At 34.8% G+C, this 13,361-nt stretch overlaps 2 protein-coding genes across 2 annotated transcripts; one reads left to right on the top strand and one right to left on the bottom strand.

Annotated features, from left to right (window-relative positions):
* Positions 1-220: 220 nt before the first annotated feature.
* Positions 221-4,363, top strand: LOC106874973 (zinc finger protein 431). Its single transcript, XM_014922897.2, has one exon. It carries the CDS (start codon positions 2,030-2,032, stop codon positions 3,314-3,316), a length of 1,287 nt encoding a protein of 428 aa, XP_014778383.1. The 5' UTR covers positions 221-2,029; the 3' UTR covers positions 3,317-4,363.
* Positions 4,364-7,584: 3,221 nt separating this feature from the next.
* LOC106874978 (zinc finger protein 551) lies at positions 7,585-10,875 on the bottom strand. Its single transcript, XM_052973019.1, has 2 exons — positions 10,269-10,875; positions 7,585-7,736 (listed from the first exon to the last, which is right to left on the bottom strand). The coding sequence occupies exons 1-2, from the start codon at positions 10,873-10,875 to the stop codon at positions 7,585-7,587; spliced, it is 759 nt and encodes a 252-aa protein (XP_052828979.1).
* Positions 10,876-13,361: the final 2,486 nt, after the last annotated feature.

A 13,361-nucleotide genomic window follows, 5' to 3' on the forward strand; every position in this document is an offset into this window, starting at 1 on the left:
TATATATATGTGTGTGTGTATGTGTGTTTGTCCCCCCCCACCATCGCTTGACAACCGATGCTGGTGTGTTTACGTCCCCATAACTTAGCGGTTCGGCAAAAAGGGACCGATAGAATAAGTACTAGGCTTACAAAGAATAAGTTCTGGGGTCGAGTAGCACGACTAAAGGCGGTGCTCCAGCATGGCCGCAGTCAAATGACTGAAACAAGTAAGTAAAAGAGTAACACGTGATACAAGCGGAGGCGGAAGTGTGAGAATACCCCGCACCGTCACATTTAATTTCTGCTAATGTTAAAGGTGATCGCTTCAGAACGTAATCGAAGGCGGACGAGTCTCTACAGGTAACAGAGTTGACTACAGCTACTCAAAGGAAGGATTTGTAGTGTCTCCTCTAGGAGAAGCTATTTTTGCCTAAACTTTGTTGCCATAAGCCAAAAATAATATTCTGCGACGTCCAGATTTGAAAACATGCTTCATTAGAATTCCTCAAATACACACATTAGCTACCTCTCGTACAGTTGTAGAGTTTCTCCATACGCACAACAATACACTGTGAGCCGCTGAGAAAGAAGCCTCCGCGTGGTTTTTCGATCTGCTAGAAATGGCAGCTAAGTATCTTCAAGTCATACCCTGCAATCTTAATGAAAGCACATTGGATAAAGTAAAAATTGGGAAAAACATGGAATGGTAAAAAAAAAATGGGTAAACAAGATCTTTAATCATGGGTCTACTCGGTCAGGCTTGACCTTGTATCTAAACAACCTTAGATACTTCTGTTACCACTATCCGAAATTTATATATATGATTGACCGTTGACTGAACACTATTCAATTATTTTTTTCTCCGTGTTTTTCTCCTTGTCTCCGTATTCTTTCTGTTGAAGAGCGTAGCTCGAAACGTCAAAGACTTTCCGTATTCCCGAGCGTCATACTAATATATACTTTTGTTATTTACACCACCTGTCCTCGTCTGTTGTTATTATTTGTATATTCTCCCTTATATATATATATATATATATATATAAAATATAGGCTGGGCTTTCAATATACAGAACAGCCAACTGAACATATGCAGTGATCTCCCCTGTCAGCATCAGCTGTGACTGTTCAATAATCGATTTTACACAAGCAATTTTAAGTTTGATCAGATTTCAACGCATTTTAAGCAGTATAGTCAGATTTTCTGTCCTCCAGATTGTTTTGCTTTTTGTTACTTTGTCATAATAGATACGAAAAAAATATGGCTCTAATTCAGTTCAGTTCGAAGTTATTAAATAATAATAACTATACGCCCATAACTAAATCATTGTTATTTCATTTTATTACGTTTAAAGACTAGTTTTTTAAAAAACTTTTTAATTTCATTATATTATGTAAAAAGATGGGCTGTCCTTAATATTTCATGGTATTCCAAACAAGGAAACTGAACCACATATGTACTTTTAAAATTCCCTCGTTGTGGAACTCTAATACAGAACAAATATTATGCATGGTTAATTATAACGTGTTTTTCACATTTTAATATTTATTTACAGAGACATTGAAAGTGAAGCATACAATGCGAAATTTAAGCTTGTTTAGTATCTGCATTTTGTACCATTATTTACGATTTATATCAGTGTAATGGCTCTCCTAAATTTTAGTACCTGTCTCCAACATTTTGAACAGATATTGTCAATGAATGAAGTGAATGTCCTATGTGGGGAATCTGTGTTCAAGCAAAAGTACCCAAATATTTTGTGATTTTGGAGATGTCCTTCGTCCGTAATATTTATATAAACACACTTTACGATAGTTCACTATGATTATGAAGTTAATATTATATCTTTTGCTGGTGATAATCGATTAAAATAGGTAGAAGACTATTCAGTTTGAAGAAACGTCATTTTGCTGTGGAATTGACGAGGAAATCAGATTCGATTTTTAAAAAAAAGAAAAATGTAATCTTGTAGTCCACAAATGTGTAAATGCTAGAAAGAAAAAACTCTGAAATTTAAAGGAAATCTACTGTCAACATTTGAGATTTAGAGATGCACAAGGGAATAAATGCTGGAGAAGAGCGTTTTCACTGCGAAACATGTGGAAGATCATTTAGTGATAATTGTGGTTTAAAGACACATAACAGAAGACATACGGGTGAAAAACCCTATCACTGTGATATTTGTGGGAAGTCGTTTGTCACTACTGGGGATTTAAGAAAGCACAAAAGAATACACACTGGAGAAAAACCTTATCGTTGTGAAATTTGTGGGAAGGCTTTCAGTTATAATAATAGTTTAAGATCACACAAGAAGACACACACAGGGGAAAAACCATATCACTGTGAAATTTGTGGTAAATCTTTCAGTCATAATAGTGATTTAAAAACCCACAAAATAAGACACACAGGGGAAAAAGCATATTCCTGTGATACTTGTGGGAAATCTTTTGTAACTGTTGGGGATTTGAGTAAACACAAAAGAACACATACCGGAAAAAAACCATTTCATTGTGGAATATGTAGTAAGTCGTTCGTCTGCAACAGTGGTTTAAAACGACACAAACAAATACATACTGGAGAGAAGCCCTTTCACTGTGAGATATGTGGGAAAACTTTCAATGATAATACTTGTTTAAAAGCCCACAAGACTATACACACTGGAGAAAAACCTTTTCGTTGTGAGTTATGTGGAAAGTGTTTCAGCCATTACAGTAATTTGAAAACACACGAAATGATACATACTGGAGAGAAACACTTTCACTGTGAAATATGTGCAAAATCGTTCAGGAATAATGGAAGTCTAAAAAAACATAAAACTATACACACTGGAGAAAAGCCATTTCGCTGTGAAATTTGTGGGAAGTCTTTTAGAGAGAACAGTTGTTTAAAGACCCACATAAGGATACACACTGGAGAAAAACCATATCACTGTGGGATATGTGGGAACTGTTTTAGCGATAACAGTAGTTTAAATTCACACAAAAGAACGCATAGTGGAGAGAAACCGTTTCAATGTGAGATATGCGGCAAGTCTTTTCTTCGAAGTAATCATTTAAAAATACATGTGAGAACGCACACTGGAGAAAAACCATTTCACTGTGAAATATGTGGGAGAGCTTTTGCCTTGAAGACTTTACTTGTAGCCCACACACGTGTCCATACAGGAGAAAAGCCATATTATTGTGAAATATGTGGAAAATCTTTCTCTGGAAATTCTACTGTGATTGTACATAGACGACTACACACGGGAGAAAAGCCATATCAGTGTGAGACATGTGGCAAATCTTTCAGTGCCAGTTCTAATCTTGTAAGCCATAAAAAAATACACAGGCTTTAAAGAGAAATAATTGTCATAGAATTTTGTTTAGTAATAGAGACAGATATATATATAATGCAAATTGATATTGTCACTTCTATAATTGTGAACAATTGTTCATACAAAGATTTGATATTAATCATATGTGAAAAGATCATTGATTAAACTTGGTTTAATGTATACTGTTGATGAATATTACTTCATAGTAGTCATATTGACCATTTAAAACATACACACACATATATATAGATGCTTTTCCATTATTTGTTGTGGAGGCGCAATGGCCCAGTGGTCAGGGCAGCGGACTCGCGGTTTCAATTCCCAGACTGGACGTTGTGAGTGTTTACTGAGCGAAAACACCTAAATCTCCACGAGGCTCCGGCAGGGGATGGTGGCGAACCCTGCTGTACTCTTCCACCACAACTTTCTCTCACTCTTATTTCCTGTTTCTGTTGTGCCTGTAATTCAAAGGGTCAGCCTTGTCACACTGTTACGCTGAATACCCCCCCAAGAACTACATTAAGGGTACACGTGTCTGTGGAGTGCTCAGCCACTTGCACGTTAAATCCACGAGCAGGCTGTTCCGTTGATCGGATCAACTGGAACCCTCAACGTCGTAAGCGACGGAGTGCCAACAACAAGTGCCATTATTTGTAACATTAGTATGTATTGGTTTCAAATTTTGGCACAAGGCCAGAAATTTAGGGAGCAAGGCAGGTAAATTACATTGACCCCAGTGTTCAACTGGTACTTATTTTATCAACCCAGAAAGAATGAAAGGCAAAGCCAACCGTGGCGAAATTTGAACTCAGAACATGTAGACCTGACGAAATGCTGCTAAGCATTTTGTTTGGTATGCTAATGATTCTGCGAGATCACCGCCTTTGACATTAGTATATATCAATGTCCTTTATCTCACTTATAGTCTATGTTATAGTAAATACCAGTGCCATAAAATAAAAGCACATATGTCAGCATATATGTATTTCAAATTACCTAATATGTCTTTACTACAATATAGTTGTTTGCATTTGGCAAACAAAGTACAACTAAAAGATTGATTGAAAATAATTTGAAAATAAAAATATGTACAAATAGAAATTGGTTTAATTATATTCTCACTTCAAACTCACAACCTCACGATCGTAAGCTTGGCGCTCTAACCACTGAGCCATGCACCTTCACATACAGTAATGGCAATTATATAATACAGTTCATTGAAATTGGTAATTTAGTCATTCCTGAATGTAATGATAGTATTGGGAAATCAAGTTATTGAAGTATTCATGTTGTGTTAAGAGTGAATATTTCTTAATAAACAATGTTCTTTGTTTTATTTCAGGGTGGATAAGCAATAAGATTTGCTTTTGCTCCTACACATGATGTTCCTACATAAAGTTGGCCATGTGAACAGCATGGTTCTTCAAGTATTCTTTTAGTGTTTAGCCCTGACTTTTATTAATGCTCATGGCAAAAGAAGCTCGGATAGGAAACTGTAACCATTTAAATTGGAATGGGGCATTAGATGGTATAACTGGTATGTGAGGAATTAAGACGGTGTCACCTTTACCACAATCAGAGAGAATACTTGCTTCAATGCAGTTCCTCATAAGTTTGTGCACAATTAGTCTTGTACCATTGCATAATTTTGGTTGAGACAAATTAGGCAGTAGCATAATAGGAGTCCCTTTTTTCAGCTGAAGACAATGAAGAGCTGTATCTGGTGGTTCTTGTGAGTTAAAAAATTTGATGGGGTAGTTAACACTATCCTGATCATCAACACTGTCAATTTAGTTATAAGTGAATACTTCTCCTGGAAGTTTATTCAATGGCATATTATTAATGCTATGAACTGCATCATTTTTTGGAGTCAGGATAGCTCGACCACAGATCCAATCTGTATTGTTGGAATTATGAAGATTAGGAAAGATGTGGGTGTTTGTTCTTTTAGTGAGGGAAAGGGAAATGGATAGACAGGTAGAGAAGAAAGAAAATCATAGAGATGGTTTCACTTCGCAGAACAAACAAAGGCAGAATCTCTTTGAAGTAGCATGACTGAGAATATAGAGGAGGAGACAGAAAGAGAATCAGAGATGGTGTCTGGTTTTAGTTTCACTTTGTGGGACAAACTGACAGAATCTCTGGTTTTAGTTTTATTTTGTGGGACAAAAGGACAGAATCTCTCTATATATAAAGAAGATATATTTGTTTGACTCTTTGGCATTCAGATTACTGTGTCAAATGTAGTACTTATTTATTAACATTGTTTTGAATTAATCATGCATTATCTAACAGCTTCAAGACTGATGATGTGCTTGTTTTTAGAATGACATCGTACGGTAGGTGTGAGAGACTAGATATCTAGCCAGTTTGAATGAAAAACAGTTAAAATATTTGGGCCAGAGATGGCTGGTTTAAATGCTAAAGGGTTCATACATTTTTCCTGTCTCTTTTTTGAGAAAACTCTACCAATATGAATACTGTATAGACATGAAGCTGAACTCTTTGGTGATACTGTCATAGATTGACACTTTTTTTTCCTGATTCTAACATTAAAAATTTCATTCAGAATGGCTGACTGCTATAATATGACTTGTGCAGGTTGAACTATGTAAAATGTTAGAGAAAGAAACTAGTTTCTTGCAATGCATAACCAATACATACATCTGTAGCAAAATTTTTTCAGGGCTTCTTAAGATGCTATTGCAGATCCCCAATTTACTATTTCACAGTGTAAACCCCACCAAAATCTTATATGGACCCTCAGGGGCCATGTGCATCCCAGTTGAGAACCACTGGTCGAACCCATGCAAACATAGAAAAACATGTAAAACAATGAAAAAGATATATTCAGATAGTGGATTTTTCTCTGATAATGTTATTTGAGGCATTGTTTTACAGCTGGCTTGCTGACACAAACCCTCACCAAGTAAGGAGTCAGTTATTCCACATGGCTTGATGTACAACTATGCTGCTGTTAGAGTACCACACATGTACTATATTAGTTAGAATACCATACATGTATTGTATTGTGTTAGCTATGGACATATACACTGCAAGTACTTTATTTAATCATCCCCTCAAAAGAAGAAAAACAAAGATTACCATGACAGGATTTGAACTCAGAGTATAAAGGATTCTAGCTAAACCACCAGATAGCATTCTTTTGTCTGTCACTCCACAACTCTTCTACAGTAAATAAGCAAATGTTAATACTTCTAAAAACAAATACAACAGTACAGAAATATTGAAGAAAGAAAATAAAGAACACAAAGATAACTTAGAACTTTATTTACAGATGTAACAGGATATAACCAAATATCAGTTTCCTTTTTCTTTTAGAACATGACACACATTGGTACTGTTAAAGGAGACTAAATTATCATGTACCTGCAAGAGGGTGTTTTAAAGTCTGTTTGTGTTTATTTGTTTAGACACTTGCTGTGTGGTTCTTTGTTTGATCTCACTGCACAGAAAATTAGGCAAGCATTTTTTGTACCAAAGAAGACTTGAACTGACCCAAGAATGAGTAAAATTGGGTACATGGAGTCCATTTGAGGCATTGTATTAGTAATTCAAACAGCCAGCTATCTCATACTGATGATTATGTAAAATGTACAAGTTTCCATGGAATTAATATTCAGTCATTTATACTACAATGCCATGAATAGGAATTGGTTGAATGATTAGAATTCTGAGACTGCCAAAGGAGAAATTATTCAGTTATGGTCGTCATGTGGAAGGTTAAAATTAAGGAGGGATGAAGGGCTGTCTATGTTGCTTTCCTTGTTTGCATAGATGAAGATTTGTTTATATGGCTAGCAATAATATAACCATCTCTTAGCTTTTTAACCACTGGCTACATTGCTGGAGGTGATAATATTACATTTTTACATTTCTTCAATACTATATCCATTGGAAGAGCTTGTATTTTTCTTCACCTTTGGCTTCCACTTAGCATTTAGTGTTTTTACCTCTGGTCCCAGAAGCTGTGGCACGTTTTGATAAGTGAACTAAACTTGGCGAGGGTAGCTGATGAATTACACAACTCTTGGTTGAGTTAGAGCATGTGAAGACTGAGGCAGATCAAGCAGACGAGAACAGTGGGCTTCATGGGTTAAAAAAAGAAATAACAAAAAGCTTCAGCAAGCATTGTAGAGTGCTAAGAGCATGACAAGATATTACAAAAATCTTGGTAACCCACAGTATCCAGATCTACTACCATGTCTCTAAATTGCAACTTGAATGAGAGTTTGATGTTGCCCAAAGTTCCTGCACTTAAATCCAATTCATGTACAAACACCATGTGATGACACTGCCATTATCCTATGCATCAACAAAGGATGATTGATTTCTGACATTATATTAACAATTTCCTCAATAAGTACATAGTCAACAAGAGCTTTCTCAATCAAAGTAGATATACTGAGTATTGTTGAAGCTTTAATAGTACATTCAAAGATGTGTCACAATCATAAAACATACCTTTTTGCTATGATTTTTCTGTTATTTTTAAGTGTAAAACAAGGAATTGGTGGAATTGTTTGTCATATTGGATTAGAATGTATGAAGAAATGGTTGTCTGCAGTCAACTGATATAGTTGTGTTCCGATACAAATACTGATTTCTTTCATATATTCAAAGGTTTCAAACTCTGAGGAAAGATGTTTGACTTCAGTACTTAGTTGCTGCTCCTTTTAACAGTGGAAAGATGAAAAGACAAAGTTGGCCTTGGTATGTAAATGAACGTAACTAAATAATGTAAGGTATCGTTGTGTCCTTCACTTCACTGACTTTACCATTCTCCATCATGATTCCATATTACATATAAACAGCATTAGCAAAATTTCATGTCATTCTGAGCAGACGGTTGTAATGTGGAAGGTTAAAATTAAGGAGAGATGATGGTCTGTCTATGTTGCTTTCCTTGTTTGCATAGATGAGGATCATATGGCTAGCAAAAAATAACCATCTCTTAGCTTTTTAACTACTGGCTATGTTATAAGAGGTGATATTACATTTTTACATTTGTTCAATACTATAGCCAGAGTTTTTAACATTAGAAGAACTTGTATTTTTCTCCATTTTTAGCCTCTACTTAGCATTTAGTGTTTACGTCTGGTTGCAAAAGCTGTAGCATGCTTTGATAGGTGAACTAAACTTGGATAGGATAGATGTTAGATCGTACAACTCTTGGTTGAGTTAGAGCAGGTTTATCTGATCATGTGAAAACTGAGGTAGATCGAGCAGACAAGAATAAAAGTGGACCACATGGTTAAAAAAAAAAAAAGCTTTAGTAAGCATTGTAGAATGCTAAGAGCATGATAAGATATTACAATCTTGCTAACCAACTGTATCCAAACCTACCCTCAATCATTTAGCAGTGAGTTCATTTTTTTGATTACATATATTTCATTGTCCATAGGAACAAACATTTTTATGACATCAAGGGATAGAAATATAGGCATCAACATAAAAGTTCAGTAACTACTTGTCTCAATTAGTCATTAGTCTCGTTATCAGTGATCTGATCTCTGATCATCACTATGTGTCGTACATTATACCAGACTAGATTGAAACAAAAGATCTTTGTTCCTAAGGCCGATAACATTTGTATTCACCAGGAAACTGACACATAAACACATTTATACGAATATTACACTTAGATTAACGAATAAGAAATACAGGCATGGGTGTGTGGTTAAGAAGTTTGCTTCCAAGCCACTTGGTTTCGGGTTCTATCCCAATGTGTGGCACGTTGGGTGTCTTCCACTGTGGTCCTGGACCAACCAAAGCCCTGTGAGTGAATTTGATAAACAGAAACCAAAAGAACACTGTCGTGTGTGTGTGTGTCATTGTCTTGGCATCACACAATGGCTATAAATGAGCAATACCCTCATTCAAGCAGTCTCCCAGGAAAGCATGTCCAACCATAGAGAAATATTAGCTTGCTTGGAAACGGATGAGGGTTAGCAACAGGAAAAGCATCTGGCCATAGAAAATCTGCATCAACAAATTGTCCTATGCATATGCAAGCATGGCATCATGGACATTAAAATCATGACAATCCTTGATAAAGATCATTAATCAATCCAACTGAAGTATAAGTGCATGTATAAACATTAGAGCAAAAACAAAACAAAACAACAAAAAGTACTCTTTTCTCTCCCCAAACAAGAAGTTGATTGTCTAATTCATAAACTTATTTCAGAACTTTAAAATGTCTTGTTGTGTAGGTATAATATAATGTGATATTTCAGGCTTTGAACACAGAATTAATGATATAAATTCCCATATATATTTAAAATGTCTTTTTTCTTCCATAATCAAATAGTGACTCCTTCTACAGCTACATGGCTCCTCAGTGGTATGTGGTCTAATAAGTTCTCAGAAAGACACACACCCCCAGACTGTGTTAAAAATGAGTTTGTTCTTACTTGATCTTTGATGCATTTTCATTTTGTTTCCAGGAAAACTTTCAACAAGTCTTTATAAAGCTGTATAACCGAACTAATAAGAAAAAGTAGTACAGTTAGTGGAAAAAAGAAAAAAAAAATCATTACACACTTCATAAAATGAAAAAAATGTTTTGCTGTGACAACTTGTGTTTTCAAGCAGATCCAAAATCCGAAAGGCAACCAATGAAATAATCACTGATCTATACCATTTCTGGTGAATGATCAAGTAAAAGAAAGTCATAGAAACCATCAGTGATTTCGCTTTTTATGGTTGGTCAAGGATTTTTTTTTAGTAAAGGATTTATTACAGAGTGAACAGCTGTAGGTATTCCTTGAATGTAAAGTTTGGTGCCTCTTTAAGTGATCCTTTTTCGAAAATGACTTATTGCATACATCACAGCTGAAGGGTCTGTGGCCTGTGTGTGTTTTTTTGTGCCTTACTAGAATACTCATTTTATTAAATGTCTTGCTACAAATTATACACTCGTAGGCATTTTCCCCTGTATGTACTCTACCATGCTCCAACAGTTTACAACTTTCAGAGAATGATTTGCTACAAATTTTACACAGATATTCATTCTCGCTATTGTGCAACACTTTATGCTGAGTTAAGGCACCATACTGAGCAAAAGTTTTACCACAAATTTCACAGCAGTAAGGTTCTTCACCAAAGTGTACACGAATGTGTTTCATTAATGATTTTTTGGCTAAGAAGAATTTTCCACAGTCTAAACAGTGATGGTATCCTTTACCAACATGTGAGCGACTGTGTTCAATCAAGCGTAAATCAGTTTCAAACGATTCTTCACACACTTCACAGCAATAAATCTGGCCGGATATTTCATTATTCTTAGATTGGCAACCACAGTCAGACAAAGATTTACCACAATCTCCACACTTGGAAGTTCCTTGCTCAATCCCCACTTTCATGTGTTCCATTAATGGTGTCCTTTTTTTGTGTATTTCAATGTGTACAGATAAAGCCAAATTTGTTGAGAAAGATTTCCCACATATTTCACATTGAAATAGTATCTCATCCTTGGGTGCATTTTCATCATCAATTGAAATCATTTCACATTTATTTCGGTCATATGAAAAACCAATTTCTTGGTTAAATTTCATTTTTTTAAATATGTTATAACCTGAACCAAAAACATCCTTTATCTCATCATTCTGAGTATTTCTCCTCGCTTAGCTGTTTGTGTTTTATAAAAGAAATATATTTGTAAAAGTATGCCTTTATTGCATGCTTATCAGAAATCTAACCTCTATTATTTGATGTTCTTCTCCACATACAGATATATCTTAAAACAAATCTTTTAGGCAAAGCGTCCCTCCATATTTAGTTGGTGTAAATTCATCCAAATTAACTTTGTCGTCAGTGAATCAGTTGTTTCCATGAAGTGATAATGGTTATATTTTACTAAATAAAATAACTTCCATTTCGATTGTAAGCCACCGGGGCTAATCTTATCTGGTAAAGTGTCCTGAAGAAAGAATTAAAAATAAATAAACCAACAAAAATGTACGAACTTTAGTTTCAATGGTATAAAGAAAGCATCTTACCGAAAGGTAAATCGGATGACGTATAGAATATGTTAGCAAGGATTTACAACTATTCTTTATGAAATAAGTGGACGAAGAACATGCAAGGAAAACAGAAAGCTATATAGACTAAATACACAACCTTTGATAAAACTGTGAGATTAGGGATTAAACAATAGTTCAATTAATGCGGCCTTCAAACACGGAAAGATTGCTGCCTCTGAATTAAAGTGACCTGTTCCCCAATTCTCCTCCTCCTGCTGTGTCAAATGACCGACATACTGACCCCGTCAGCTCTATTAAATCTCAACAAGCAGCGAAGACAATAAATAAAACATTCCGGTACACTTGAATAAAGATGTCCACCCGTTTGGTTTCGAAATACTGAGCCGTCCTACACATTAAAATAACTTTTGTTTGTTTAAGGAACAATATATTTGCGAATAAAAAACGTAAAGATAACTATATTAAGCTTTTTAATCCAATTAATTATGATAAAGTAATTTTTTTCATTCATTCGATTGTAATAGGCTCCTTAGTGTCACTAACCTTTTCCAAGTTTTGTCGGCAAAAATTAGATTTAAAAAATACAGTAAGCAAAAAAAAAAAACAACCCACAAACTCCTCTAACTTTAAATTATACACAGACAAAAAAAATGTTACTTTGAATGGAAGCCACAGTTTTTTCGTATTATTAAAAAAGTTTTGAAGGTAAATCCTTAAGGTTTTCCACAAGGATTATTTCTTGAATCAACGGTATGCATTTGAAAGAATAATAAAAAAAAAAGAAAGCACATTAGATAATCTCACACTTACAGATTATTAAATACAATAATTACTTCATAATTTCGTTGTACATTTCATGATATAAGTCTTCGATTTCTATCTTCCATTCACAACTGGAATCTTCAGTAGTTTGATCTAAGTTACAAGACAACCTGTACAACCGGTCCGCTTTGTAAATTATTTACATCCACATTTGAACGCAAAATAATTTGGTCTAATATTCCAAATACTAACCTATAACAGAGAAGTTATTTATTTTAATAAAATAAACCTTAATACAAAAATATCTTCGTTAATTAAAAAAAAACCAATTAAAACACATGGCATGTATTTTGTAAGAAATATGGCCACGAAAGGGTTAATCGCAGTAGAAGATGATTCAGAATTTGATGAATAAAAGACAAACGCACGACCAATATGTAAATAATTTCTTCTTGATTTCTTCCCCAGGCCATAGTCGTTTAAGTATAGTTTTAGTAGAATACTTACAATGAAAACACAAAGCATCAATGTGACTATATTCATCCAGTGTCAAACAACAAAAAGAAACATTGTTAAACAATTAATTACAATGAGAAAGAGCAATGTATTACTGCCACAACATCTTTGGATGTAAAATATAATAGAAACGTAATCTGAGTATCTTGTTTTTTTCTTTTTTTTAAATGATACTTACATAGAAAGAATAATGCATCAGTACCGATGCTTGTTCCCAATAATCCGTAGGATTTTTGTATAAAAACGGAATGACATGGATACAGCCAGACCAAACTAACTGATAGACTTAGATGTCTATAAACAAACTCATCTCAGTGGTCACTCGATCTGCCAGAAATAGAAGCCAAATTTCCTCGCAGAAAAAGGGCGACAAAAACCATTAAGTACTTTAAAAATGTGAGTCCCAAAGCCTTGTGAGTGGATTTGGTAAACGGAAAGTCAAAATAACATGTGTGTGTGTGCACGTGTTTGTGTTTACCCACCACCACCGTTTAACAACCGGTATTGGTTTGTTTATGTCTCCGTAACTTAGCGATTTGGCAAAAAGAGACGATAGAATAAGTACCAGGCTTAAAAAATAAAAGATTACCAAACTAAATACTGGGATCGATTTGCTTGACTAAAATTCTTCAAGTCGGTGTCCCAGCATGGCCGCAGTCTAATAACTGAAACAAGTGAAAGATAAAAGGAAAAGAAAATATCTATCTATCTAACAGCACCAGCAACAACAAATATATATATACACACACACACACACAAAGACAAGCTGAAGGTTTCGG

This window comes from Octopus bimaculoides, chromosome 14 (assembly GCF_001194135.2).
Source record: "Octopus bimaculoides isolate UCB-OBI-ISO-001 chromosome 14, ASM119413v2, whole genome shotgun sequence".
NCBI lineage: Eukaryota > Metazoa > Mollusca > Cephalopoda > Octopoda > Octopodidae > Octopus > Octopus bimaculoides.

Coding starts and splice junctions, on each gene's coding strand:
- LOC106874973 (XM_014922897.2), top strand. CDS start 2,030: ATGCACAAGGGAATAAATGCTGGAGAAGAGCGTTTTCACTGCGAAACA.
- LOC106874978 (XM_052973019.1), bottom strand. CDS start 10,875: ATGAAATTTAACCAAGAAATTGGTTTTTCATATGACCGAAATAAATGT. Junction 7,737..10,268: donor TTGTAAACTGTTGGAGCATG/GTAGAGTACATA, acceptor GTACTATTAAAG/CTTCAACAATACTCAGTATA.